The sequence below is a fragment of the Ornithorhynchus anatinus genome, chromosome X5 (assembly GCF_004115215.2).
Source record: "Ornithorhynchus anatinus isolate Pmale09 chromosome X5, mOrnAna1.pri.v4, whole genome shotgun sequence".
NCBI classification, from domain to species: domain Eukaryota; kingdom Metazoa; phylum Chordata; class Mammalia; order Monotremata; family Ornithorhynchidae; genus Ornithorhynchus; species Ornithorhynchus anatinus.
Genome location: NC_041753.1, coordinates 32,997,829 through 33,023,033, shown reverse-complemented (window position 1 = coordinate 33,023,033; position 25,205 = coordinate 32,997,829). Strand labels below are relative to the sequence as shown.

General features: G+C 45.0%; 1 protein-coding gene across 6 annotated transcripts in view; it reads right to left on the bottom strand.

Moving 5' to 3' along the window:
• Positions 1-6,334: 6,334 nt before the first annotated feature.
• GRAMD2B (GRAM domain containing 2B) overlaps positions 6,335-25,205 on the bottom strand; it is an 89,915-nt gene continuing 71,044 nt past the window's right edge. For 4 of the 6 annotated variants that reach the window (XM_029055925.2, XM_029055927.2, XM_029055931.2 and 1 more), the window contains 10 exons: positions 24,354-24,454; positions 20,916-21,011; positions 18,210-18,281; positions 18,033-18,113; positions 15,808-15,919; positions 15,555-15,671; positions 14,894-14,978; positions 13,985-14,089; positions 8,649-8,739; positions 6,335-7,540 (listed from right to left, as the gene is read on the bottom strand). In XM_029055925.2, coding sequence (XP_028911758.1) covers positions 7,499-7,540; positions 8,649-8,739; positions 13,985-14,089; positions 14,894-14,978; positions 15,555-15,671; positions 15,808-15,919; positions 18,033-18,113; positions 18,210-18,281; positions 20,916-21,011; positions 24,354-24,454 — 902 coding nt within the window. In that variant the 3' untranslated portion in view covers positions 6,335-7,498. The remainder of the gene's footprint in view (positions 7,541-8,648; positions 8,740-13,984; positions 14,090-14,893; positions 14,979-15,554; positions 15,672-15,807; positions 15,920-18,032; positions 18,114-18,209; positions 18,282-20,915; positions 21,012-24,353; positions 24,455-25,205) is intronic. The other 2 variants (XM_029055926.2, XM_029055930.2) reach the window with 2 other exon arrangements.

The window sequence follows — 25,205 nt, the reverse complement described above, 5'->3', positions numbered from 1 at the left end:
CACCTGTGCTTGGCAGCAGCAGCACAGGAGAGAGTCGAGGGCAGAGACTCAAGTTTACTGCACGGAAGATGGCAATGGTAAACCACTTCCGTATTTTTACCAAGAAAACTCTAAGGATACACTACCCAAATGATTGCAGATGGAGGTGGGGCGTTCTGGGAGAGATGTGACTATGGAGTCGCTATGGGTCGGAAACGACAGCATAAGGCAAGACAAGACAAACTATTACCACACAATTTAAGTCAAAGCAGGGGTATATGAAGTTCTTGGCATCCTTCATTGGAGACCAAATTAGTGAAAAGTTTAGCACAGTGCTTTGCACACAGTAAGCACTTAATAAATATGATTGAATGAAAGGCATAAGGAATGAGGACCTATGGAAAAACCAAGTGGGCACATGATGCAAGAGGAGAATTGGTGTGGGAACCCATGGAGGCAGCATGGGGGTCAGCATGGCCGCACCATCCAACACTGAACGGTTTATGCACAATAGTACCATCTAAGGGAGCTAGTGGGCACATGAACCACCCCACTAAAATAGCCAAGCACCTGAAACAAATTCATTACACATGCATTTAACTTGAGAGAATGGCAAAAGTTACCTGGAAGAGATTAACTGGAACTGAGCTACAATGTATCAAATAAAAACATGACAAATAAGTAACACTGGAAATGTCATTGAGATGTAAAAGATGTTAGGCATCAACAGCATCATCATAGACAGAATTTACTGAGTGGCTCCAGCCTGCAATGAGCTGTACTAAGTACTTGGAGAGTAAAGAGATATTCCTGTCCACAGTGTGCTAACAATCTAATTGGAGGAATACAAGAAACCGCAAATTGATAAATGTACAGGAGCATCTGAAGTTACAACCACCACACAGTATGTGCAACTTAAGGATAATAATAATGGTATTTGTTAAGCATTTACTATATGCCAAACACTGTACTAAGTACTAATTATCAGGTCCCATATGGGGCTCACAGTCTAAGTAGAAGGGAGACCAGTTATTGAATCCCCATTTTGCAGATGAAGAAACTGAAGCACAGAGAAGTTGAGTGACTTGCCCAGGGTTACACAGCAGGTAAGTGGTAGAGCTGGAATTAGAACCCAGATCCCCTGACTCCCAGGCCCATGCTCTTTCCACTAGGCTATGCTGCTTCTTCACTGTCTCTCTAGCACAGTTTCTATAAGTAAACAGTATATGCTATGCTGTGCCTAAGTCTCAGTATATGTAATGCCCGCCTCTGTACATGCAATCAGTTTCTTCCCCATGCTCTCCTGTTCTCAGCTTTTTGCCACCCTCTCACATGCCAATCCCCACTCACCTCCCCTTCCTGTACCAGTGGTTTTTTTGCCTTTAAAAAGGAACTACAGCAGTGACTGCAGCTGCTGCAGCAAACCCAGCCCACTCGCTGCCTACCTTCCTCTTCCAGTTTGTAGCCCTGCCCCTAAAGCCCAATCCAAGTCACAGGAACGGGGACATGGATGGACTTGAAGAGTGGAGTGTGGTCCCATCCCCTCCTAAAGATGCAGAATTTGCATCTTCCGGAAAGCGAGGGCCCTCCTCTATCTGCATCTCTTCACTCAGTTCCAACACAACTGGCCTTATATGGAAGATGGAGTTGCTTTTTATTCCGAAGTATTTCTATACTTGCCACTAGAGACATACATTAGAGTGATCCTCACCAGCGGATTCTCACTGAGTTTTGGTTGCTCCTACTTCCCTCCAACAGACACAGAGGAGAAAAGCCAAGACAAAATCCTCCCACTCTGACCCCTTTGGTTAACATTCTACCTCTTTTCTTTCCCCCTTTTCATGTCATGTTCCTAAACCTCATTTCGTCCAGCCTCTCCCAGTCATTTAAGTGTTTATTTTGGGTTGAGAGAGAGAGAAGGCGGAGTTGTGTTTATCTGCCGCCACCTAGTGTCTGTTGCATAGACTGAAACTGCAGAGTTGGGCTAGCGACCGCTGGGTGTCGACTACTTGCTTTTGCAGGCAAACTGAACATAATTCTTCCTCACATTGGAGCACCTGTCCCATCCCTTCCGCTGCCCTGTGGCTTTGGAAGCTGCAGGCGGGGAGGGGAGGGGGCTGGGTAGGGAAGAGACAGAGGCCTGTTGAGTAAAGAAAGTCAGTAGGCTGAGCCAGTGGCAGTGCCAGGATGAATTCCACCTGCCTTCCCGTTTGACAGCAAGTGAAGGAATGCCCAGCTATCACGAAACTGGCACATCTCCTCCCCTCGCGAAGCAGTTGGTATTTATTATTAATTATAATAATAATACTGATTGTGGTATTTGTTAAACACTTACTATGTGCCAGACACTGTACTAAGCTCCGGGGTGAATGTAAGCTTGTCAAAGGGCAAGGACTGTATCTGTTACCGATTTGTACATTCCAAGCGCTTAGTACAGTGCTCTGCACATAGTAAGCACTCAATAAATACTATTGAATGAATGAATGAAAGGGTGGACACAGTCCCTGTGCCATGTGGGACTCACAGTCTTAATCTCCATTTTACAGATGAGGGAACCAAGGCACGGAGAAGTTAAGAGATTTGCCCAAGTTCACCAGGAGATTAGAACCAGGGTCCTTCTGACTCCCAGGCCCATGCTGTATCCACTAGGCTATACTGCTTCTCTGGTGATTGAACAGTCTGGGCTGGCTGCCTGGACAGAACTGGAGAAAGTCACAGGATTGCACTTGGTAGCCTTGGCTAGCAGAGACAGACAGAACCAGATGCTTGTAGTGAACTGTTCTGGATGTCCCCTCGATTTAGCAGGCCCGGAACACCAGCACCTCTCCAGGGAAAGGGTAAGGAGTGGGAGGGTAAAACTGGGTCTGGAAGGAGGAAGCAGTGGCTCCAGGAGTGACACTTGGCCCTACAGTTGCCCAGTCCTGCCCCGTCGGGTGAATACAGCTGCCTTGGGCCCAGGACAATCAAGCACCCAGGGGTGGGGTTCCACCCTAGACTGCCTCCTTCCTGTGGGAGACGACTGAGTGAACCAGCAGGGTGGGGGTTCCCCCCCGCCCGCTGCTTCCTACTGACCCTCGTTCCTGCTGATGGCCCAAACCTCTGCCTCCCCTTATCCACCCACCCTCCCTGTAGCCATCAAGCCTCCCTACTCTATTGTCCTCTCCCTAGCGTTCTGCCTGCAGTGAGCACTCAATAAATGCCACTGAGTGTTGTTACTGTCACTTGTACTTGCTGGTGCCCCCTGGTTGGAGGAATTTGGAGGAGAAGAGCAGGAGAGATGAAACATTTAGGTGAGAAAATACAAGCTTACCTTACAGGATGGTTGTCACTCAGGTGAACAGGATCCTTAGGCTCCTTCCACTTCACCCTCAGAGGCCCAGGCTGCCGCAGTGGATTGGGCTGAAGTTTTGATGCTGTGGCTCAGTAGTGCAGTGGAAATGACTGATAGATTTTCTTTCATGGGGTAATAATAACAACAAAAGCAACAGCTGTAGTGGTGAGGAATGAGGATAGATAGTAGGGAGACAGGTTGAGTGCCTTAAAGGCGAAGGTGAGTAGTTTCTGTTTGATGTGGAGATGAATGGGAAACCATTGGAAGTTTTTGAGGAGAGAGGTGATGCTTGCAGAACAATTTTTTAGAAACATTGATCTGGGCAGCAGAGTGAAGTATGGACTGGAGTGGGGAGAGACTGGAGGCAAGGAGGTCAATGAGGAGGATGATGCAGTAGTCAAGGAATGATAGGATAAGTGTTCGGATCAGTGGGGTAGCAGTTTGGATGAAGAAGGGGCAGACTCTAGAGATGTTGTGATTACAATCTTCTTGTAATAATAATAATTATGGTACTTGTAAGCGCTTACTATGGACCAAATACCGTTCTAAGCACTGGGGTAGATAAAAGACAAAACAAGTTGGTTCCAGTCCCTGTTCCATATGGGGTTCACAGTCTAAGTAGGAGGGAGAACAAGAGAACTGAGGCATGGAGAATTTAAGTGACTTGCCCAAGGTCACACAGCAGACACACAGAGGAGCCAGGAGAACTCAAAGTCTTCTGACTCTCAGACCCATACTGTCTTCCATTAGGTTCTGCTACCAACTGAATTTTATTGTACTCTTCCAAGTTCTTAGTACAGTGCTCTGCACACAGTAACACAATAGGATTGACTGACTGATAGAATTGACAGTGATGGGCTGAATATGCAGGTTGAAGGGGAGAGATGAGTGAAGGAAAATGCTAAGGTTGTGGGCATGTGTAACAGGGAGGATGATGGTATGGTCAACAGTGATGGGAAAGTTGTTGGGAGGAGAGGGTTTAAAAACCCTCCTTTGACCTCACTGCATCCTGAGTGACCATCCCATCTCTCTCCTATCATTCCTTTCCAAATTCCTCCAGTGAGTTTATACCTGATGCCTCCACTTTTCATTCATTCCATCATATTTACTGAGTGTTTACTGTGTGCAGAGCACTGTACTTAGCACTTGGGAAAGTACAATACAGCAATAAAGAGAGACAATCTCTGCCCACAGCGAGCTCACAGTCTACAAGGAGGGAGACAAACTTCAATACAAGTAAACAGACATCAATATAAATACATAAAATTGCAAATATATACATAAATGCCTGGGGCAGTGAGAGGGGGAAAGAGCAAAGGGAGTGAATCAGGGTGATGCGGAAGGGAGTGGGAGATGAGGAAAAGGGGGCTTAGTCTGGGAAGGCCTCTTGGAGGAGATGTGCCTTCAGTAAGGTTTTGAGGGGCGGGAAAGTAATTGGCAGATTTGAGGAGGGAGGGCGTTCCAGGCCAGAGGTAGGAGGTGGGCCAGCGGTTGGCATTGAGACAGGCAAGAACAAGGCCCAGTGAGAAGGTTAGCACCAGAGGAGCAAAATGTGAGGGCTGGGTTGTAAGAGAGAAGGGAGGTGAGGTAGGAAGGGGCAAGGTAATGGAGAGCTTTAAAGCCAATGGTGAGTTTTTGTTTGATATGCAGGTGGATAGGCAACCACTGGAGATTTTTGAGGAGGAGCATGAGATGCCCTGAATGTTTCTGTAGAAAGATAATTTGGGCAGCAGAGTGAAGCATGGACTGGAGTGGGAAGAGGCAGGAGGTTGGGAGGTCAGAAAAGAGGCTGATACAGTAATCTAGGCAGGATAGGATAAGTGATTGTACTAATGTGGTGACGGTTTGGATGGAGAGGAAAGGGCGGATTTTAACAATGTAACGACATGATGTAACAATGTTCCCTTCCTCTTCTCCTTGATCCCCAGTATTCTGGCTTCTGCTTCCTCCTCTCCATGGAAAACACCCTTGCCAAGGTCACCAATGACCTCCTTCTCACCAAATCCAACAGCCTCTACTCCATCCTAATCCTCCTCGATCTCACAGCTGCCTTTGACACTGTGGACCACCCCTTCCTCCTGGAAACACTATCTACCTTTGGCTCCATCGACACAATCTTCTCCTGGTTCTCTTCCTATCTCCTCCAATCCATCCATGTACTTGGATCTGCACCCCTTATGCACTTGATATTCACCCTAACCTCAGCCCCACAACATTTATGTACATATCCTTAAACTCAGCCAATTCCCCTATCTAATTTATTTTAATGTCTGTCTCCCCCTCTAGACGGTAAAGCTCCTTGTGGGCAGGTATCATGTCCACCAAATCCATTGTGGTGTATTTTCCCAAGGGCTTAAATACCATTGATTATCTCTCTGGTTGCTCCTTCTCAGTCTCTTTTGCTGGTTTCTCTACTGCCTACCACCCTTTAGTGGCAGGAGTCCCTCAAGGTTCAATTTTGGGCCCCCTTCTAGTCTCTGGTTACACCCACTCCCCTGGAGAATGCATTTGCTCCCACAGCTTTGACCGCTATCTCTATGTGGATAATTCCCAAAATGACCTCTGCAGCCCTGACCCTTCTCCTTCTCTGCAGTTTTGTATTTCCTCCTACCTTAGGGACATCTCTTCTTAGATGGCCTGCTGACATCTCAAATTTGACATGTGCCAGTAGGCATCCAGTCCAGTCAGTCCAGGTAGATGAACTGCTCAAAGCTTTCACGGTGTTTTTCACGGTGTTGGGCTCTTCTGTCCCAACCGCTGGTGGAAAGCCTTAAACTCACTTTGACCTGTTTAGGAAAACTTTTTATTTTTGGCCTGCTTAATTTGTGGCACCATGCTGGAGAATCTCACCAATAAAGCTGCCAGTAAGAAGTGCTCCGACAAAATAAGAAACACTTTGGGATACTGTCAAATTTACACGGACACTTAATTCATTTCTACCAGAAAATTCTCTCCCTTCAATGTGTCTCCTGGCTTGGGCCAATTTTAGGGCTTATTTTTAAACAAAAGAAATGGCCAGCTGGATATTTTTAGCAATAAACATTTAATAAAAGCCATTGGTGGAACAAGCAATGCCCAGAACATTAGCGGCACCCTGATCCAGTGGTCTTAACAAAACAAATAATGTGACCAACTTATCTAATTTATTAGCTTATTTGATTAACATAGGGTACATTTCACAGAAATGATTATAAAATGCAATAACGGAAATAGAATACGTTATATGTACAGAAACTAAAGAAACCTAAATAATTACTAATGAAACCAACAAACCCAAATGGTAAATTAAATTAGTAAACCACTATATTTTTAATTTGAGGCAGCAAGGAGAAAAACATCAGACTATTAAGTGTTGACATGGACTTGTGTGTTTCCCCTCAAAGACTCCTCTTTGGAAAGATTTCAAACACAGCCAAACTCTACTTTCTACATCTCATGGTTTTTCATTTGCCAACACGTCGCCCACAAGTGCTGTGGGAGGATTCAGAAGGGTGGAAATTGCCAAACCCAGCAGGTTCTAATTTGGTCCTCTGCTGCATGTCCCCCAGCTCCCATAATCAGAGAACATTACTGACAACCAGCTATTAGTCTTAACCAAAAACAAAACAAAAACTCAAACTTCAGAGGTTTAGCCCACTTTGTCTCCTTCAATTTTCAAGCCCACTGTGAGCACTGTAAAGCCTGCAGGTTATTTCAGGGGGAGATGAACAGCAGTACAAAACCACCACACAGGAGACCCATTTGTTGGAACAGGTCCACCGTTGTGGTTTTGTACGGCTGTGATGCCTGCCTTTTTTGGGGCCAGGCCACGGACTTGGCAGAACCTGGGTTTTTGAGTTGGGAGCCAGGGCGCTAAAGGCCAAAGACAGGGGAATGAAGTCGGAAATTGAGGGGGAGCCGTTCTGCAGGAACAGAAGCCATCTGATTCCAGGGAGATCCTGCAGAATCCTTCCTTCTCCAGAGACAGGATCAGCTTTCTTCAGGAGAGGCACTGAAACAGCTCTCAGAGCATCAGGTTTAAAACTTAGGTTGCCCAAGAACAGGCCACTTAGGGTCACGTCCCTCTTTCCTGCAGTTTGGATTTGGTGCCGATCGTGTCTCCGCCAGTTGAGTTCTCTCCTGTGGCTCAGAGTGGGCTTGCTAAAGTGGAATTGAAGGCATCAAGTTGACCCGGAAAGGCCGGGTCAGTCAGTTGTCATTCTCGAGCAGCTTCTGCAGGTTATTTTGTATCTTGAAATGGCAGAAGAAAAGTCCCATTACCAACCATCCCTGTACAACTGAGACACTCCCCCACTCCGGGAGCTTGGAAAGAGTTTCCATGGCTCCTCAAAGCCCGAGCTGACAGGGCAGAGAAATTACCCACTTGGGTCAATGGCCAAGAGGCCGGAGCCACAAACGAGTGGGGCCTGCCCACCGCTCATCCCAAATGAGGCTGTGTTGGGAATGAACTCCCCCTCGAGCCAACAAGCCTCTGTCCCTGCAGTCATACTGTTTGCCAGAGTGCCCATGGGCAACGAGAGGCTTCGCTGGGCAATAACACGCAGTGGGGAAGCGGCGTGGCTCAGTGGAAATAGCACGGGCTTTGGAGTCAGAGGTCATCGGTTCGAATCCCAGCTCTGCCACTTGTCAGCTGTGTGACTGTGGGCAAGTCACTTAACTTCTCCGTGCCTCATTTACCTCATCTGTAAAGTGGGGATTAAGACTGTGAGCCCCACGTGGGACGACCTGATTCCCCTGTGTCTACCCCTGCGCTTAGAACAGTGCTCTGCACATAGTAAGCGCTTAACAAATACCAACATTATTATTAGATCAAGGCCCAGCACATCAAGCAGCAGAAGTGTCTGGTGAGGATGCTCAGCTGGACAGGTCAGAGCAGAGGCGAGAGGGCAGAGTGGTCCCCCTCAGGTGTTCAGTGTGGCTGCTCGGATACCAAGATGGGGAGTGGAGAGGTTTGCTGACTAGCACCATCCCCACCACAACTGCTTGTTCTGGACCTTGGGATAGCATTTTTTTAAAATGGTATTTGTTAAGCACTTACTATGTACCAGGCACTGTATTAAGCGCTGGGGTACATATAAGCTAATCAGGTTGGACACTGTCCATGTCCCACATGGGGCTCATAGTCTTAATCCTCAATTTACAGATAAGGTAACTGAGGCACAGAAAAGTGAGGTGACTTGTCCAAGATCACACAACAGACAAGGGGAGGGGTCGGGCTTAGAACTCAGGTCCTTCTGACTTCCAGGCTCGTATTCTATCCACTAGGCCATGCTGTTTCTCTGAACTGTGGTAGAGAGCAGCCTGAAGTCATGTGAAAGATGGAAAAAAGGAAAGTTACCTTTTCCAATTTTATTATGTTAGCTGTTAGCTCTTCACAGACAAAATCTGGGTTGGCAAGCACCTGGGATCCCACACCTGACATTTTCCTTCTGCAGGAGAAAACAAAGTAATGAAGGTGACACAGTCCTGGAAGCAGACAGGTAGATGGGCGGGGTAAGTGCCCCCACCCCTACCCCTCAATCCTTCAATACTGTTGTGGGTTAAGGTTCAGTGAAGGGAGGGGCTTATTCCCCACCTCTGCCAGCTATTTTTCTTTCAGTCAAAGAGGTCAGGGCCTTGGGTTTGTTGTCTCTCCCTGCCCCGACCCCCCTTTCCACTACCTCCTTTTAGTCACTCAAGAGTACTTATTGAGGGCTTTTAAATAATAATAATGGTATTTGTTAAGTGCTTACTATGTGCCAGGCACTGTACTAAGGGCTGAGGTGGATACAGGCAAATCGAGTTGGACCTAGTCCCTGTTCCATGCGGGGCTCAACAGTCTCAATCCCCATTTTACAGATGAGGTAACTGAGGCCCAGAGAAGTGAAGTGACTTGCCCAAGGTCACACAGTAGACAAGTGGCAGAGCCAGAATTAGAATCCACGACCTTCTGACTCCCAGGCTCGTGTTCTATCCACTATGCCATGCGGCTTCCTTTTCTGGGCCGATCACTGTACTATAAGCTTGGGAGAGTATAATGAAGTAGATACGATCCCTGCTGTCATAGAGCTTAAAAATCTAGTGGTGGGGATAGACAATAAAATTGCAGATATGGGAATTAACTGAGTATAAAGCTATGTACATAAGTGTCGTGGGATTTGGGGGAGGCGGGGGAGTAACTACGTGCTCTAGACTGTAAGCTCCTTGTGGGCAGGGAACATGTCTACCAACTCTCTTGTGTTGTATTATTCCTAGCCCTTAATACAGTGCTCCACAGTCAGTCCTAAATATATACCATTTTGTGATTGATGGTATGGACTCAAGTGCATAGTGGGAGAAATAGGTAGGAGGACTGAGAGATTAGTCAGGGAAGGCTTCCTAGAGTGGCTTTGAAGATGGGGAAAGCAGTGGTCTGTTGGTGGTTGTGAAGGGGGACGGAGTTTCAGGCAGAAAAGAGGATACGAGGCAGGTGTTGGCAGACAATGAGATGAGTTCAAAGCATACTACACTGGTATTAAAATGGGTGAGGTGGGTTGGCGGGGTTGTAGTGGAAAAGAAGCGATGGGAAATTATAGAGAGAGCTGACAGTGTCAAAGTCCTTTGGTTGGGGCCTTTCTTTCCTCTGCACAGTCCCCCAGATTAGAAGTGGTATATTTCACCCTTGATGGTTCTTACTGCGGATTTGTTGCCACCAAATGCTTCCTCAAAAGCACCAAAGCCCTGTCCACATGCTAGACAGTCCAACTATTTCATTTTCTTTCCCATACACATCACTTTTCTTGCCCTCTTCACAGACTGCTCACTCACTTTTGGCTTAGAGGCCATTAGTTAAAGGTGACGGAATCAGGAGCAAGACACACAGCATGGATCCTGGTTTATAGCCACATAGAGCATGATACAGTGAAAGCTGAGGGTGGGGTCTCCTGAAATGGCAGGTGGCAAGCTGAACTGATGTATAGCCATGCCAAAGGGCACTCTACTATGGGGGCCAAAGGGGAAATATTGAATGATAAATGTGGATACTCAAAATCATGGCTGGCAAACCCAAGGTTTGTGAGGGAAACCGGTTTTGTTTCACAGCCAAAGATTCCATCCTCAAACCCATCTATCTCACGATATCTGCCATTGGTCTGGTGGGGGACCTGGTAAGAGAGGGTAGATGGCTAGGTGTAAGCCAACACCACTACTAGAAAAACAACTAAAGCCCACATTATGTTGGTGGTGGGAAACCCCTTTCCCTAAACAAAAGTCCAATATAAGTAGGTGGCCCAGGACATCGGTCAGCTGCTTGCTGATGAGGCAGAGGTGGTGGTAGTTGACACTCTTGGGGTATCAACGGTCCAACTTAGGGACACACTACTCACTCCGATGGGAAAAGGGCAGGGAATGTGTCGGTTATATTGTTACATTGTACTCTCCCAAGCACTTTGTACAGTGCTCTGCACACAGGAAGAGCTCAATAACTACAGTTGACTGACTGATTAAACACTGCCTTTCTTTAAGGCGCTTTGTGACATCACGGCAATCTGATTAGAGCCAGTAACCCAGCTATGATCCAACAATCCATCCAATCAATCACTCAATGGTTTTTATTGAGGGCTTACTGTGTGCAGAGCGCTGTACTAAGCACTTAGGAGAAGTAGTGTGGCCTACTGGAAAGACCATGGGCATGGAGAGTCAGAGGAACTGGGTTTTAATCTCAGCTCCACCACTTGCCTGCAGTGTGACCTTGATTATGTCACTTCACTTCTCAAGTCACTTCACTTCTCTGAGCTTCATTTATCTCATCTACAAAATGGGGAAATACCTATTCTCCATCCAATTTAGACTGTGAGTCCATATGGGACAGGGACTGTGTCCAATCTGCTTAACCTGTATTTACCCCAGTGCTTAGAATAGTGCATGTAAGTGCCTAATACCACAATAATAACACAATACAAGAGTTGGTAGATATGTCCCTTGTCTACTTACAGTCCACTTAGGTGCTTACAGTCTAGAGGGGGAGAGAGACATTAAAATAAATTATTCATTCATTCATTCAATAGTATTTATTGAGCACTTACTATGTGCAGAGCACTGTACTAAGTGCTTGGAATGAACAAGTCGGCAACAGATAGAGACAGTCCCTGCCGTTTGACAGGTTTACAGTCTATGCTGTGGGGCTGAGGGTGGGGTGAATAAAGGGTACAGCTCCAAGTGCATAGGTGACGCAAAAGGAAAAGCAAGAAGGGGAAATGAGGGCTTAATGTGAAAAGGCCTGTTGGAGATGTGATTTTAGTAAGACTCTGAAGTTGGGGAAGAGTGGTAGTCTGTTGTATGTGGAGGGGGAGGTTCCAGGGGAGAGTCAGGATGTGGGCAAGGAGTAGGTGGTGAGATAGATAAGATAAAGGTACCGTGAGTAGGTTGGTGTAAGAGGAATGAAGTGTGTGGGCTGGGTTGTAGTTGTAGGAAAGCAACTAGGTAAGGGAGGCAGGGGGAAGCTGAGTGCTTTAAAGCCGATGGTGAGGTGTTTAATGTTTAATATAGACGTGAATAGGCAACCAGTGGAAGTTCTTGAAGAGTGGGGAGACATGGATTGAATGTTTTTTTAGAAAAATAAGGCAGAAGAAGAGTGAAGGAAGGACTGAAGTGCGGAGAAACGGGGGACAGGGAGGTCAGTGAAGAGGCTGATGCAGTAGTAGTAGAAGCAGGAAATGATCAGTGCTTGGATCAGTATGTTAGCAGTTTGCATGGAGAAGAAGAGAAGGATTTTAGAGATGCTGTGAAGGTAGAACTGAAAGGATTTGGTGACAGATTGGATATGTGGATTAAATGAGAGAGAAGAGTGGAGAATAATGCCAGTTGAGGTTTGTGAGACAGGCTGGATGGTGGTGGTGTCTACAGTGATGGGATGACAGGGGTTAGGTGGGAAGATGAGGAGTTCTGTTTTGGATATTTTAAGTTTGAGATGTTGGCAGGATATTCAAGTAGAGAGGTCCTAAAGGAGGTCCTTCAGGGCTTGAGAGATGTATTTGGGAATTATCAGTATAGAGACGGTAGTTGAAGCTGCAGGAACAAATGAGTTCTCCAAGGGAGGGGGTGTAGATGGAAAAGAGAAGAGGAGCTAGAACTGAGTCTTGAGGGACCCCCACAGTTAGAGGGTAGGACGCAGAGAAGGAGCCTGTGAAGGAGACTGAGAAGGAGCAGCCAGAGAAATAGGAGACCAGAGTCAGTGAAGCCAAGACTGGATAATGTTCCTAGGAGAAGGGTGTGGCCCACAGTGTCGACGGCAGCTGTGAGGTGGAGGAGGATTATAATGGAGTGGAGCCCACTGGATTTAGCTAGAGGGAGGTCACTGGTGACCTTAGAGAGGGCAGTTTCTGGGGGCTGAGTGGAGTGGAAGCTGGATTGGAGGGGATCAAGGAGAGAACTGGATGAGAGGAAGTGGAGGCAGAAGACATGAACAACTTGCTCAAGGAGTTTGGAGAGACACTTCAGAGAGAAACTGTCCACCAAGCAGCCTTGGAAATAGAAGGTGTGGCCAGGAGACACCAGAACCAGTTCAATGAAAATGATTCCTAACTCTGAAACTACTTGGAGCCAAAGAAGCACACGTTATTAACACTTGGAAGCTCCACGTGTTCATTACAAGAGGAAAGCTCACAACACCTGGGGTGTGACAGGGAAGAAACCTGCCTGATCTAGGATGTCCAAAGGACCAACGCTTAGGCATCTATTCCTCAACATATGAAGCATGGAAGAATCCCACAGAACTTCAAAGTCAACACTTCAATCACCCTCTTCAAGAAAGGTGAGAGCACTGACTGTGAAAACTACGGAGACGGCTCACTGTTTTCACTGCCAGCAAGATTCTAGTCAGCACTGCCAAGAACACAGCAAAATTCAAAGACAAAGTCCCTGTCCTCGAGGACCTTTCCCTGCAGCTTTATCCCAAGCCCCTTCCACTGTGAGACAGAGTTCCCTTGGGAAACTCCTTGCATCATTGGCTGGCTGGGGTGGCCAGAAAGTCCAGAGTGCAGCCTGAGGCACAGAGAGGGAGAGGGATGGAAGAAGAGCACAAATCCACTGCCCTGGGAATCAAAAAAAAAGCACATTTAGCTAGCTGCTCATCATAGTCCAGGGTCACATCCCACTTCGTTTAGGGGAGAGATCTAATTGGAATTACTGATGCCCCCTAGGAGTCCAATATGGCAGAGCTCCTGAAACCATTGCTAGTGATCTCAGTTTCATCCCTGATCCTTTGCTATCCTCGAACCCCCACCAGCCCAGTGAAATGGGAATCTGAGCATCAGGCTTATTTTAGATCAGCCTGCTTAAAAGAGCCTGGCACTCTATAGCATTGCCTTAGGTGCAGTCAATTACTATTCTTATTCTTACCCATTTTATACCAGTTGAAAGCATTGACGTTCCCCGTTAAGTCTTTTAGCTTTTTCCACATACCGAATTGGCTAAATTCCTTCCTCCTTGCCTTGTCACTCGGTTTCAAGCATAATGCTCACGTGTCCTATTTTAAGGCTAGAGAAAGGTTGCCCCCACTTAACTTTGGGGTAGCCAAGAAATTTCCTAAAGAGCAACAGCACTTCGGCCTTAAAAAAGAGGAAGTGTGTTCGCAGCTCATCGGTGGCGCATCCACGTAGTAACTCAAGAACACAAGCTCAGACCCACCAGTGCCCAAAGAGAAGCCGAAAATCTTACCCAGTATTGTGGGATTCTAGGAAGGAGGCCAAGGACCCAAGTCGCTCCTCTAGAGCATTGATTTTGTATCTCATGTAGAAGGTAGAGACGATAAGGGCACAGATACTGGGGGAAAGAAAACACCACCACGTACATCCTCTAACCGTGGTTCGGGGCCCACGAGAGACATTCCACCCATTTAGAGATAGGGTTCAGCTGGGGTAAGGAGAGAGTGCCCCTAGGATGAGAACTGGTTGCTGAGGACTGGCTCTTTCAGCCGGGCTCTGTGAGGGCCTCCGGCTCAGCTCTCCAGCTGCTTTGGAGGCTCCCCCGGGGGCTCAGGATACTGAGGGGGCATGGCTTCACCAACACTCAAAGGGCTGCTCCCACCCCATGGCTGGAGGCGGTTATGGAGGTCATCCCACCAAATGCCGGCTCTGGATCCGGAGGAGGGAGGAGGAGACAGTTGGAAGCCGATAATCAGATTCTGGCTGTGGCAACTAACTATGGCAGATCTGATTCACATCACAGTACTGAATAAAGAAATCACTCTAGATTAAAAACAAAATCCCTTGCTATTAATTAGAGAACAAAGAAATCCTTAAGGAATTAGAGGGACAAAATCTCTTCCTACAGAGCTGGCATAATATTTCCCTCTGCTGACTCTGATGCAATAGAAAAATCATTTTTCTCCTCCCTATGAAATTAGCTAATTCCAGTTAATTGGCTAAATTAACACCAAACTGATGAGGAGGAAATGGGGCCAGGGAATGGAAAAGGGGCAGAAAGCCAAGGGAAATACCTTTTCTTAATTTCTCAAGAGGGTGACAGAAATGTAAATTTCAGATTACTCAATGTTGCTAAAATGCAAATAATTGGACCCAATTATACCCATTTTCTAGGACACTAATAGAAAATTTGTATACTTACATAACTGCATAGAAAATGAGAATATGGCGGAGAGACAGATATTTCTGAGATTTATAGAAGAATCCACAGGTTCCAAAGTTCGCTGCTGAAGGCAAGGGGATAAACAATTTTCCTTAACACGATACAATGGTGTGGATTCCCCAGCCGCTCCCCCACCCACCACAGGAAAGACATATAGTCACTTCTCCCATGAGCTGTGGTTTTACTATAAGAGCTGCACAGAGCACATTGTGAGGCCAGAAGAAACAGCTGTGAGCACACCTGCAGTGTCCTCAATGCATTGCTCTTAATGAGCAAGGTTGGTCCGGAACGAAGTTTCTGTGTCATAGGGGAATTGACTACTTTAGAAATAGTCACTAGTTCTTCAAGAAAAAAGGATGAAAAGATGAATAAATGAAGCCCAGTGGTATCTCAAAACCCCATTTTAGACAACAGCTTCAATCTTCTCCCCACATCCCACCTCTCGCTGGAGCAGCTCACTGGCAAGATTGGTCGATTTCTCTTCCTTCCCTCTTGAAGAAGTGTTAGGAGCAGAGGGAGCTACAAGACCAGCAGCAAGAAGGAGGAGCAAAAAGAGAAGGGCATCCACAAGCTGGACAATCAGCCCCTAAGTACTCTAGAACTGACTTGGGCCACTCAAGAAAACCACACATTTCGTTACCCTGTCTGGAGAAGGTCTGGGGTTTTCCTTCAGGCCCCTGGCTCTTATCTGCCCGTATTGGTTTTACCTCCCTCTTGATGACTTTCAAAACAGCCTGGGCCTCTGTCATGTGGAAATCTGTTGATAAAACAGGACTCAATGAGGCATACTCCCTCCTCCTTGAACACTGCCTCTCAATCAAGAATGCATCCCTTCCATTGGTCCCTACAAGGCAGGGACAGATATTTTGTGGCCCAAGTAGAGTCCCACGGACCTTGAAAGTTTTCGGATTCTGGGGTTTGGGAACCAGAACTGCTGAATTCTTCCATCTCTTGCCTTCTTTGTTGCACTACACCATCCAGATCTGAGAACTCTTCATTGAAATCCTGAAGGAAAGAATAATCAAGTGGGTCAACACACTTCTTAAAACTAAAGGCCACTTTTCCTTTAACCTATAGGACAGACTAGAGTCCCTATATTTATGGAATAACCATCTTAACTGAGAACAGAGGAATTATTCCACACACTGGAGATTTCTCCAACAGACAAATCACAGTGATCTTTTTGGACAGTCAGCAAGTACAAAGTTGTATCTTCCTTGTTCTGGAGTCTACACAGGGATAGGAAAATGCCTGCAAGTTGAGTCTTATTTGTGCTCTCTGACAACTTGGTGGAGCTCTAATTAGCACTTGGCAATGAGAAACTGTGACGGTTGGAAATGTTAAAATACATGGTGGAAAAAAAAATCTCCAAGGCTATGCTGAATATCTAAGCACAAATTACAATCAAAGAACAAAATCCACACACCACCTACACAAGGTTGGATCAGGCCAGGCAAATGTTTCTTCTAGGCCACTGGACGGGGATTCCAGGGAGCGGGACTTCCAGGGAACTGGGCCAACAGTCTGAGAGCATGTGAGGAGTGGGGTGAAAGGAAAAAAAAAAGGAAAAGGAGAGAAGCACACAAGACACAGAGATAGACTTACACATGAAAGAGGGAGAGACACACACGAGAGAGGGAGAGGGGGACTGCTACTCAGGAAATTGTCCTATTTGATTTGAAATAAGGGGCAATAATTAATTCCCATTGGGATACTATACTCTTATGAAAACATTTTCTTCATACAAATAAACATCTGAGAGAGGATTTTAGTTTCACTCTCCATTTTCTCAATTACCCAATATTTTGGGGGAAAAAAGCCTCAGAGCTCTGATTTAATGACAAAAAACCAAATCAGAAGCATATAACCTCACCCCTCCCACCTAGCCCCCATAACGCTCTATAAAGCACTTTGCCCAATCTGAGAACCGCTGAAGACAATGCTGCAAATAGCAGAACAGAGCAGTAACAACTGGAATACTTAGGTATGTTGTCAATGCCAACTGAGATGCTGATTCCAGCTGCCTTCCATGGGCTTTAACACGCCCCTTCATAGATTTACCTGTATTTCCAAAATAAAGGAAAGTGGAGCGATAGTTAAAATAATGTGTTTGCTACAATTATGAGGCTTTTCCAAGATCTGAAACTATCTTAAAATGTTTGCAGAATGACTTGGAAGTATACTTCTCAGGGAGACTCCAAAACTAGAAATGAAAAGAAAGAATGCATCTGGATGAGTCAATAGTTAACCTCTTTGGGAAAGAACTCTCGATGTGCAGGTGTCAGCGACAGAATTTTGCAAGAGAGAAACCAACCCTAGGTCAGCCTTAGGGGAAGTGAGGCAGAGGTCACAGATGCTAGATGTGGGATGGGCTGTAATAGCGGTGGTGGTAGTAGCATCAGTCAATCAATGGCATTTAATGCATGCTTACTACGTGCAGAGCATTGTGCTAAGCGTTTGGGAGAATACAACAGAATTAGCAGACACGTTCCCTGCCCGTAACAAGATTACAGTCTAGAGGAAGGGTACAATATAACGGAGTTGGTAGTCACGTTCCCAACAGATACTTTATCTCCATGTTACAGGTGAGCAAATGGAGGTCGAGAGATGTTGTGACTTGCTCAAGGTCACACAGCAGGCAGCCTCAGTCCTCCAGCAGAACTTTGTACCTCCCAAGCGGGGCAATCAATAGGAAAGCAATTGAAGTCATTTTAACTAGTCTCTGCTCAATTAGGACTAGTTTAATTTTTAATCTGACTTAAGGCAGTGGAATGGAAAGCTTGTGACTCTGAAATTAATCTATTTTGCTAATTTTTAGCAACTCTGAAAAAAGATCAGGTGAGGGCCAAAGCAAATTACTAGCTATAATGAGGTTCTGGGGTAACAGGCAGATTTCCTTTTAACTTGTTACTTTTGTATCCCTCTACCCCAGATAACATATTCGAATTAAGTTAGATTTTTAGAACAATTAGATAGGATAGTCAGGATTCTGGGGCAAAAGCTAGGTGATCCAAACAAATGAGGTTGTTTGGCTTTCATGCCTGCAACCCTCTCAAGTTAGACCCATCTGATCATAATGTCCTCTGTTGCTGTTTAGAAAATGAAGTAAGGGACTTACCAGGGGCAGGGACGAAGGGCGATCGGCACGAAAGCTGTTTTCAGCAGAAGAAGGATTGGGACTGTTGCCAACACTTGTATTCTGAAAGTCAACGAGCCAAAAATGAAGTCCTTCCAACTGCTAATTCACAAACCATCACCAAAAGACTAACTTGGGGTGCAGGGACTAGATACTCACTTCTAAGTGCCTACACACTGATTTTAACAACTTGTAGGTCGTATCTCTGGAGAGTAAGGAAACGAATACATACTGCAAAACAAACCAGAATGATCATATGATGAGATATCGCCAGGTAACACTTAAATGAACAGAGGCTAGATGTTACTCATTCCAAAAGAGGTCATTTTTCACTTTTTGCCATCTGTACCCAAGCATGCTCCACCTTTTTCTTATCCCTTTTCTCTCCTTTACTCTTCCTTACTGAACTTTCCTCGAGAAGCAGCATGGCCTGGTGGAAAGGGCACAGGCCTGGGAATCAGAGGGAACTGGGTTCTCGCCATTTGTCTGCTGTGTGACTTTGGGTCAGTCATTTAACTTCTCTGTGCCTCAGTTCCCTCATCTGTAGAATGGGGATTAAGGCTGTGAGGCTCATGTGGGCAATGGACTGTGTCCAACATAATTAGCTTGTGTCTACCCAAGAGCTGAGAACAGTGTCTAGCACATAGTAAGTGCTTAATAAATACCAAAAAAACCCCCAACAAACCAAAAAATAAAACAACAACAAAAAAACCCCTACTCCATTCCAACTGAAGGCTAAGCATACAAAATGTTTCTCTAATAATCAAAGGCCTCTGAGGCAGCATTTGGGTCTCAATTTAGGGTTTTCACATATTTAATCACAGCAGAAAATCCAGTACAGTCAGTTCTCCTAATCAATTGATAGTATTTACTGAGTGCTTACTGTGTGCAGAGCACTGTTCTAAGTGCTTGGGGGAGTATATTCAAGTAAATACAATCCCTGCCCTCAAAGAGCTTACAGTCTGGGGGGGGGGGTGCCTGCAGATCCCCATACTATGGAAACTAGCATCTTAGCACCTTCCCCTTGTCAGATGTCGTTTGCATGACACAACCATTTCTTCCGACATTGCACTCCACCGTATCCAAACAGTTGTGTGCTGTTGGAAGAATTTCCCCTATTCTGTCATGTGTCTCTCCAAAATGCATATGAAAAATAGGTGTTATAGAAGAACTGACTCAGATTCTGAAGAGCAGAAAGAAAAAAATTCAAATGGCAGTCTGGAGGAGTTCGCTAGAGCCCATTTAAAATCCCCTTTTGAGACGCTTAAAATTTCCAAGAGTCAGTTCACTTGACCTCTGACCAAAGGAGCTATAATGAGCTAATTCCTTTCTGAGTCTTTCAAGTTCTTAATGGCCCACTAGCAATTTTTACTGGGAGGATGTTAATGAGTGCATTTCATTTAAGTAAAATTCTGAAGCATCTGACTTTAGGGAGAAATACAAAATCAACACAGTCTTAAGATAGTTAAGAAAAATGTAGACCATATCCCCTTCCCGCCCCCCTCATCCCTCAACACAGAAGTATAACATCCTTGTAGATAGCCTCCATTAGTCCCGAGTGGCTTGTTCAAGGACAATAGCAGCTAGGAGACATTAGTATAAAAATGGCATTTAATAATTATATGCCACTGGATGGTTCCTGAGGTAGTGGGTCTTGGATCATAATTATGCTTATGCCCTGTATAATAATGGTACCCCAGGTAACTGAACTGAGGGAATCAGAGAAGGGATAGAGGCGTGGCCTAGTGGAAAGAGCACAAGTCTGGGAGAGGGCCTGGGTTCTAATCCTGGCTCTGTCACTTATCTACTGTGTGACCATGGACAAGTCACAAACTTCTCTGGGCCTCAGTTTCCTCATCTGCAAAATGGTGATTCAATACCTTTGCTCCATCCCACTTAGACTGTGAGCCCCATGTGGGACCTGATTATCCTCTATCTTCCCCAGCGCTTAGTTCAATGCTTGGCATACAGTAAGTGCTTAACAAATACCACAATCAGTATTATAGCAGCTGAGAGCCTTAAATGGTCAATTGTGCATGGGGGCCAGGACAGCTACTATGAAGTAGCCGCCAACAATGCGGCATTCCAGGCAGGTGCATGTTGTGCCCCCTGAGCCTGGTATTAGTAAGTGTTATGATGCAATCATTACATGACTGCAATCTGCAAAGGTTATGGGTCAAGTCTACATGCTAGGATTGCTCTGTTCAGGGCGCATCTTTAAATAATCCCCAATTGTTTAGGTTTTTATAAATTACTTTGTATTTGGGGGGGGAAAAACATTCGATTCCAAACACAGATAAAGAACCCAGACTCCATATAGTAAAGTCCAAGCATAAGCTGCTAGAAGTTGTTATCTATCATGTTCAAGGCAGAAATAAAGCTGCATCATCCAATAATTGAAACTGAAAATTCCCACCGTTCCTTGCCAAGAAAATACCACAGCAAAACTGGAAAGTAGGACAGTACAACTGAAAGTTAGACAGTATCCAAGGATACTAACAATACAACCACATTGAGATGCTGGTCATACTACTTAAATTTGACAGAAACAACAGACAAAGCATTCCTAGACATCCAAACTTGTAGTGGTTCTCTGATGCTTTATTGGAATATACTACCTTTTTCACTCCCCGCTTGTCAAAAAGAATTGAATATTCTTGAGCAATATGGTCAAAAGTCATGCTTGACAACTTGATAGGATTAGGTTGGGAAAATATCGAGGATAAATAATCCCGAAATTAATCTGCCACTTTAAAAAAAGAGGAAAAAAACCCTGCAGATATATTTTCCCAGAGTAAAAACCACAATAGAGTGAAGGGCAAGAAGACAACAAAGTACTGGTTCTCATGGATTCTGCATACTCACCTTGTCGGTGACTGTTGCGATAATCAGAGCATTTGGCACTAGAAGGGCAGTTTTGGTTTTCTTTATTAATGTAACTGAGAGTGCAGGGATACAGATCTGAAATGGAATCACCACAGAGTTTTTCTTAAGGCTTCATTGAAACTACGGTCACGTTTAACCAACTGTAATAAATCGCCATGAGATCCCACAACCTCCCTAGGTAGCCTATCCCAGTCCTTAATCCCCATTCCAGTCAGGAAACCCTTCTTTATATCTAACTTGAATCTCTCTGGCTACAGTCTAAACTGAGTTACGCCTGATAGTCTAATCGCCTGATAGCTAGATTGTGAATCCCTCCAGAGACAAGGTCTGTGTCTAGTTCCTACCTGTATACTCTTTCCCAGAGCTCAGTTCAGTGCTCTGCACAGAGTAAGTGCTTAATAAATACTAGTACTACACCACCACCACCACCACCACTTTCAGGAGGGGAAAAAAAAAACCATCCACTATATCAGAGTTAATTTTTCCCTTTTCAAGAAAAACCAAGGCATCCAGGGCTGAACAAAAAAAAATGTGAAGAATAGTTGCTGGACATAGAAATAATATTTAAGAGTCTCCTGATATCACCACACTATATTTAACAATAGCTGGTTTGAAGGATTAAGAAGGTAAGATCTTTTTCATTACTAAAAAAAAACCAAAGCAGCCTTGTGAAAAATACCCCTAATCATGATATATCTTTTGTAAAACTCCTTATGTGGCTCTTCTGGTGAGCATACCTATTGTATATGAAATGCACTTCATAAGAAAACAATCATATTTCTTGTCTTTCCCACTCTCAGCCACCAATTTCGTTTCATCGTAAGAAAGATTAAAAAATGGTTTTTTTCCCTCCAATCAGTATAATCTGCAGCCTGAAATCGGTTCCATTAAATGAAAGTGACAATAAGGACCTAAAGATACATTCGTGGCTTTTCTTCCTTATAAGAACCAGATCCTCAGTGCCTAGAAGTCTGTTTCATAGATCGTGACTGTGGAACGATTTCACTTCTGGTTCAATTGATGACAATGGGTTGCTTCAAAACATACAGATTGGTGTAGTAGAACAAGACAAAGAATTGATTCATTTGAGCACCAGATGGCCTATTTTGGAGATATTCTGTTGTTTTCTCACCAAAAAAAATTGGAAGCTTTGCTGATCGCTCTCAGAGACAGGCCACTGGCTTTAGGGGAGTTCAGTTAAATTAGTTTTGGGTACAATAAATAAGCAGCAGTTTACCCCAGAATTAGGAAGCACTGAAATTGTTTGTAGAAAACAATATCTTTCCGCACTTGGGTCTATTTTGTGCAAAACTATGTTGTCCAAGCTTTTCAAAGAGTCTCAGTCACTAGTTCCATGGAGAAATATCTCTCTCTCCTCCTGCCTTCCCTCTCTCAAGACACTCCTTCACAGTCCTGGTCACCTCGTCCCTTCATATACTTGTCATTTATGAAAAGCAGCTACATTTGTATCTATGCTCTTACCCTTTTCCCTACTGCACCTAAGTTTATCTCCCTATTAGGGTGTAAACTGCCGGAGGCCAGAAACCACATCATTTACTAGCACAAGGCTGCCTCTAAACTGTACAAAGCCTTTCCTTGCTGCTAATTATTTCCCAGTCACAAATGCTTTTGATGGCATTGTTCAAAAAGAACACAAGGCATGAAGATGGGATGGGATGAAAACTACCATCCATCTGGCTCCCTCTCCTGGGATCTTCCTTCAACAGGGATTGTTCCTGGAACTGCTTGCTATTTTGTAGATGTCTGACTATTCTTCTCTCTAGACTGTAAACTCATTGCGGGCAGGGAACATGCCTAGCAACTCTGTTATATTGTGCTCTCCCAAGTGCCTTGGTACAGTGCTCTGCACATACTAAAGCGCTCGATAAATACCACTGACTGATTGGTTGATTGATTACTCTTTATGTACCCTACTCAAAGAAATCCTGCTGTTGAAAACCTTCTTTTGAAGGAACTGGTTTTGGAAGGAGACCATGCATCAATTTGTAAAACAAATAGTATTCCGTATTCCACGAGGGATTCTCATGCATTTAAAATAGCTCATTCAGAAATTTTTGTTTATGAGGCTAAATGACTGCAGATTTTGAAAACTGTTTAAAACTGTTATACCCTGGTTAGTGTTCCTAACACTCCATTTTCATGGAACTAATTAAGTGGAAGAGTGCTAAGTGAAAGAAAAATGTGAAGTGTATTTGCAATTTCTTATAAATGGACTAAAACACTATAAATATAGAAACGTGATAAAAATAATAAATATTGAGAAGCAGCATGGCCTACTGGATAAAGCATGGCCCTGGGAGCCAGAGGACCTGGGTTCTAATCCTGACTCTGCCACTTGCCTGCTATGCAACTTTAGGCAAGTCCCTTAACTTCTCTCTGCCTCACTTTCCTCAACCGAACAAAGAGGACTCAAAACCTGCTTTCCCTTCTACATGACTGTGAGCCTCATGATGGACAGGGTTTGTGTCTGACCTAATCAACTTGTATCTACCTCAGTGGTTAGAACACTGGTTAACACACAGTGCTAAAACACAATAATAATGAGAATAATAATAATGATGTGAAAAACAGTTAAGTGAAACTGACTTATTTACTTCCTCTGTTCATGGAGTTTCTATTTCATTTTTTTCCTTAATGCGGGTGCAAGAATTCAGCAGTTAGAAGGAAATGAATACTATCTTGTAAAATAAATACATCTCCCACTCAAAGGTTTGCTCTCTCTCTCTCACTCACGCACCACCCCCAACATCCGCCCCCCGCCCGACACATCTCTCTTTTTACCTAAGTGGATGTCCATAGCTACAGCTGAGTCAGAGAGCACCTCCAGAATACTAAAACTCTCTGCTCTAGATGCCTCATTCGACTGGCACCCAGAGTTGCCAAAAGTTGAGCCTTGAATAAAAGCACATTTTTTTGCCCTGTACCAGAATCGACCTGAGTGGGCCTCCTGGTGTAACTATGTACACACGGCAATACCCCAGCCACTAGTGCTGTTAACAGACTGTCAGGCCTTACGGGGTGGTGGATACCAGCCCAAGTGAAGCCAGGTTCAGTTTGATGGGCTCAACCAGTCCTGTGAGCCAGGGTCCATGAGCTGGGCCTGCCTGTTCCAGGTGGGGCTCTCGCCCTCGGCAGCGGCCCAAATGATTTTCATGTGAGACAAGACCTTGAGTGTCAATATCTCCGAGGAGGTCAAGGTGGAGAGGGCAAGAGGAGGAGGAGGAGGAGGAAATAAAGTGACTCCTAGGGAAATGGAGTTCCACAAGACTGAGGGTCTTGGGATCTTTGTGTCCAACTCACTGTACACCTGGATAAATCATTCCACATCACCCCAAGGTTCACATTGTGATAATGCATTTTACACCCAATAATCATTTCTTGAAAAGTGATACTAACCTTTGTGTCTTTGCCAAAGAAAGAATGGAAACAAATCCAATTTTCTGATATGAAAAGTTTTCCTTGGAACAGGATTTCCTTCTGCAGAGCACAGGTAAAACCTGGGACAAAAGCATTCAGGATAGTTACCATGATGTTCTTCAGGCCAGTGAGAACAATTTTACTACAGAGTAGAAAATACACAAAAACACATCCAGAAAACCTAAACCTAGCTGGATCTTCAGCTTCTGCTAAGCGAAAGAGAACCGCACATGCAGAAAACCTTTTTTGTACACCTACTCCTCAGAACTTAGAGCCAAAGCTCAGGTGTCCTGGAACTTAAATTGTAAAAAACCCCCCAAAACAAAAAAACCCTCAAATCCAGGCCTCCTTCCCTGCCACACCACAAATCAGAACTTCCAAATGGACCTGCCATGATGTACGCTGACCACACTATGTAAATGAATAGGATGTATTTGCCTAACACTCATTCTGAAACAATAGCCATTCACCACTTCCTCCTATCAGCTCCTTTGCCCAAGGACCAGGTGATGTACACAGAGGATAATTTATCCTCCTAATGGGCAGGCCAGGGAGATGTAGATATGCAGAATCAGCAAGAGTTGAACACTCTGATCTCTGGTGTCCAAAGTCTTACTGTGCAAGCACTCACTCACTTGAGATGAAGAAATCTAAACCGTATCCATGGTGACGTGTGGCTGAAGCGGGGTGAAGCAAGAGGTCAGATGGAGTGTGGGTTCCAGAGGCCAATGCCGAATGGAGTTGTGGCAGGTGAGGGTAGAGTGGGGAAGGTAATGGATGTGGCTGCGTGGGACAGGGACCAAGTGTCAGAGAAGGTGTTTTGGGGAGGGA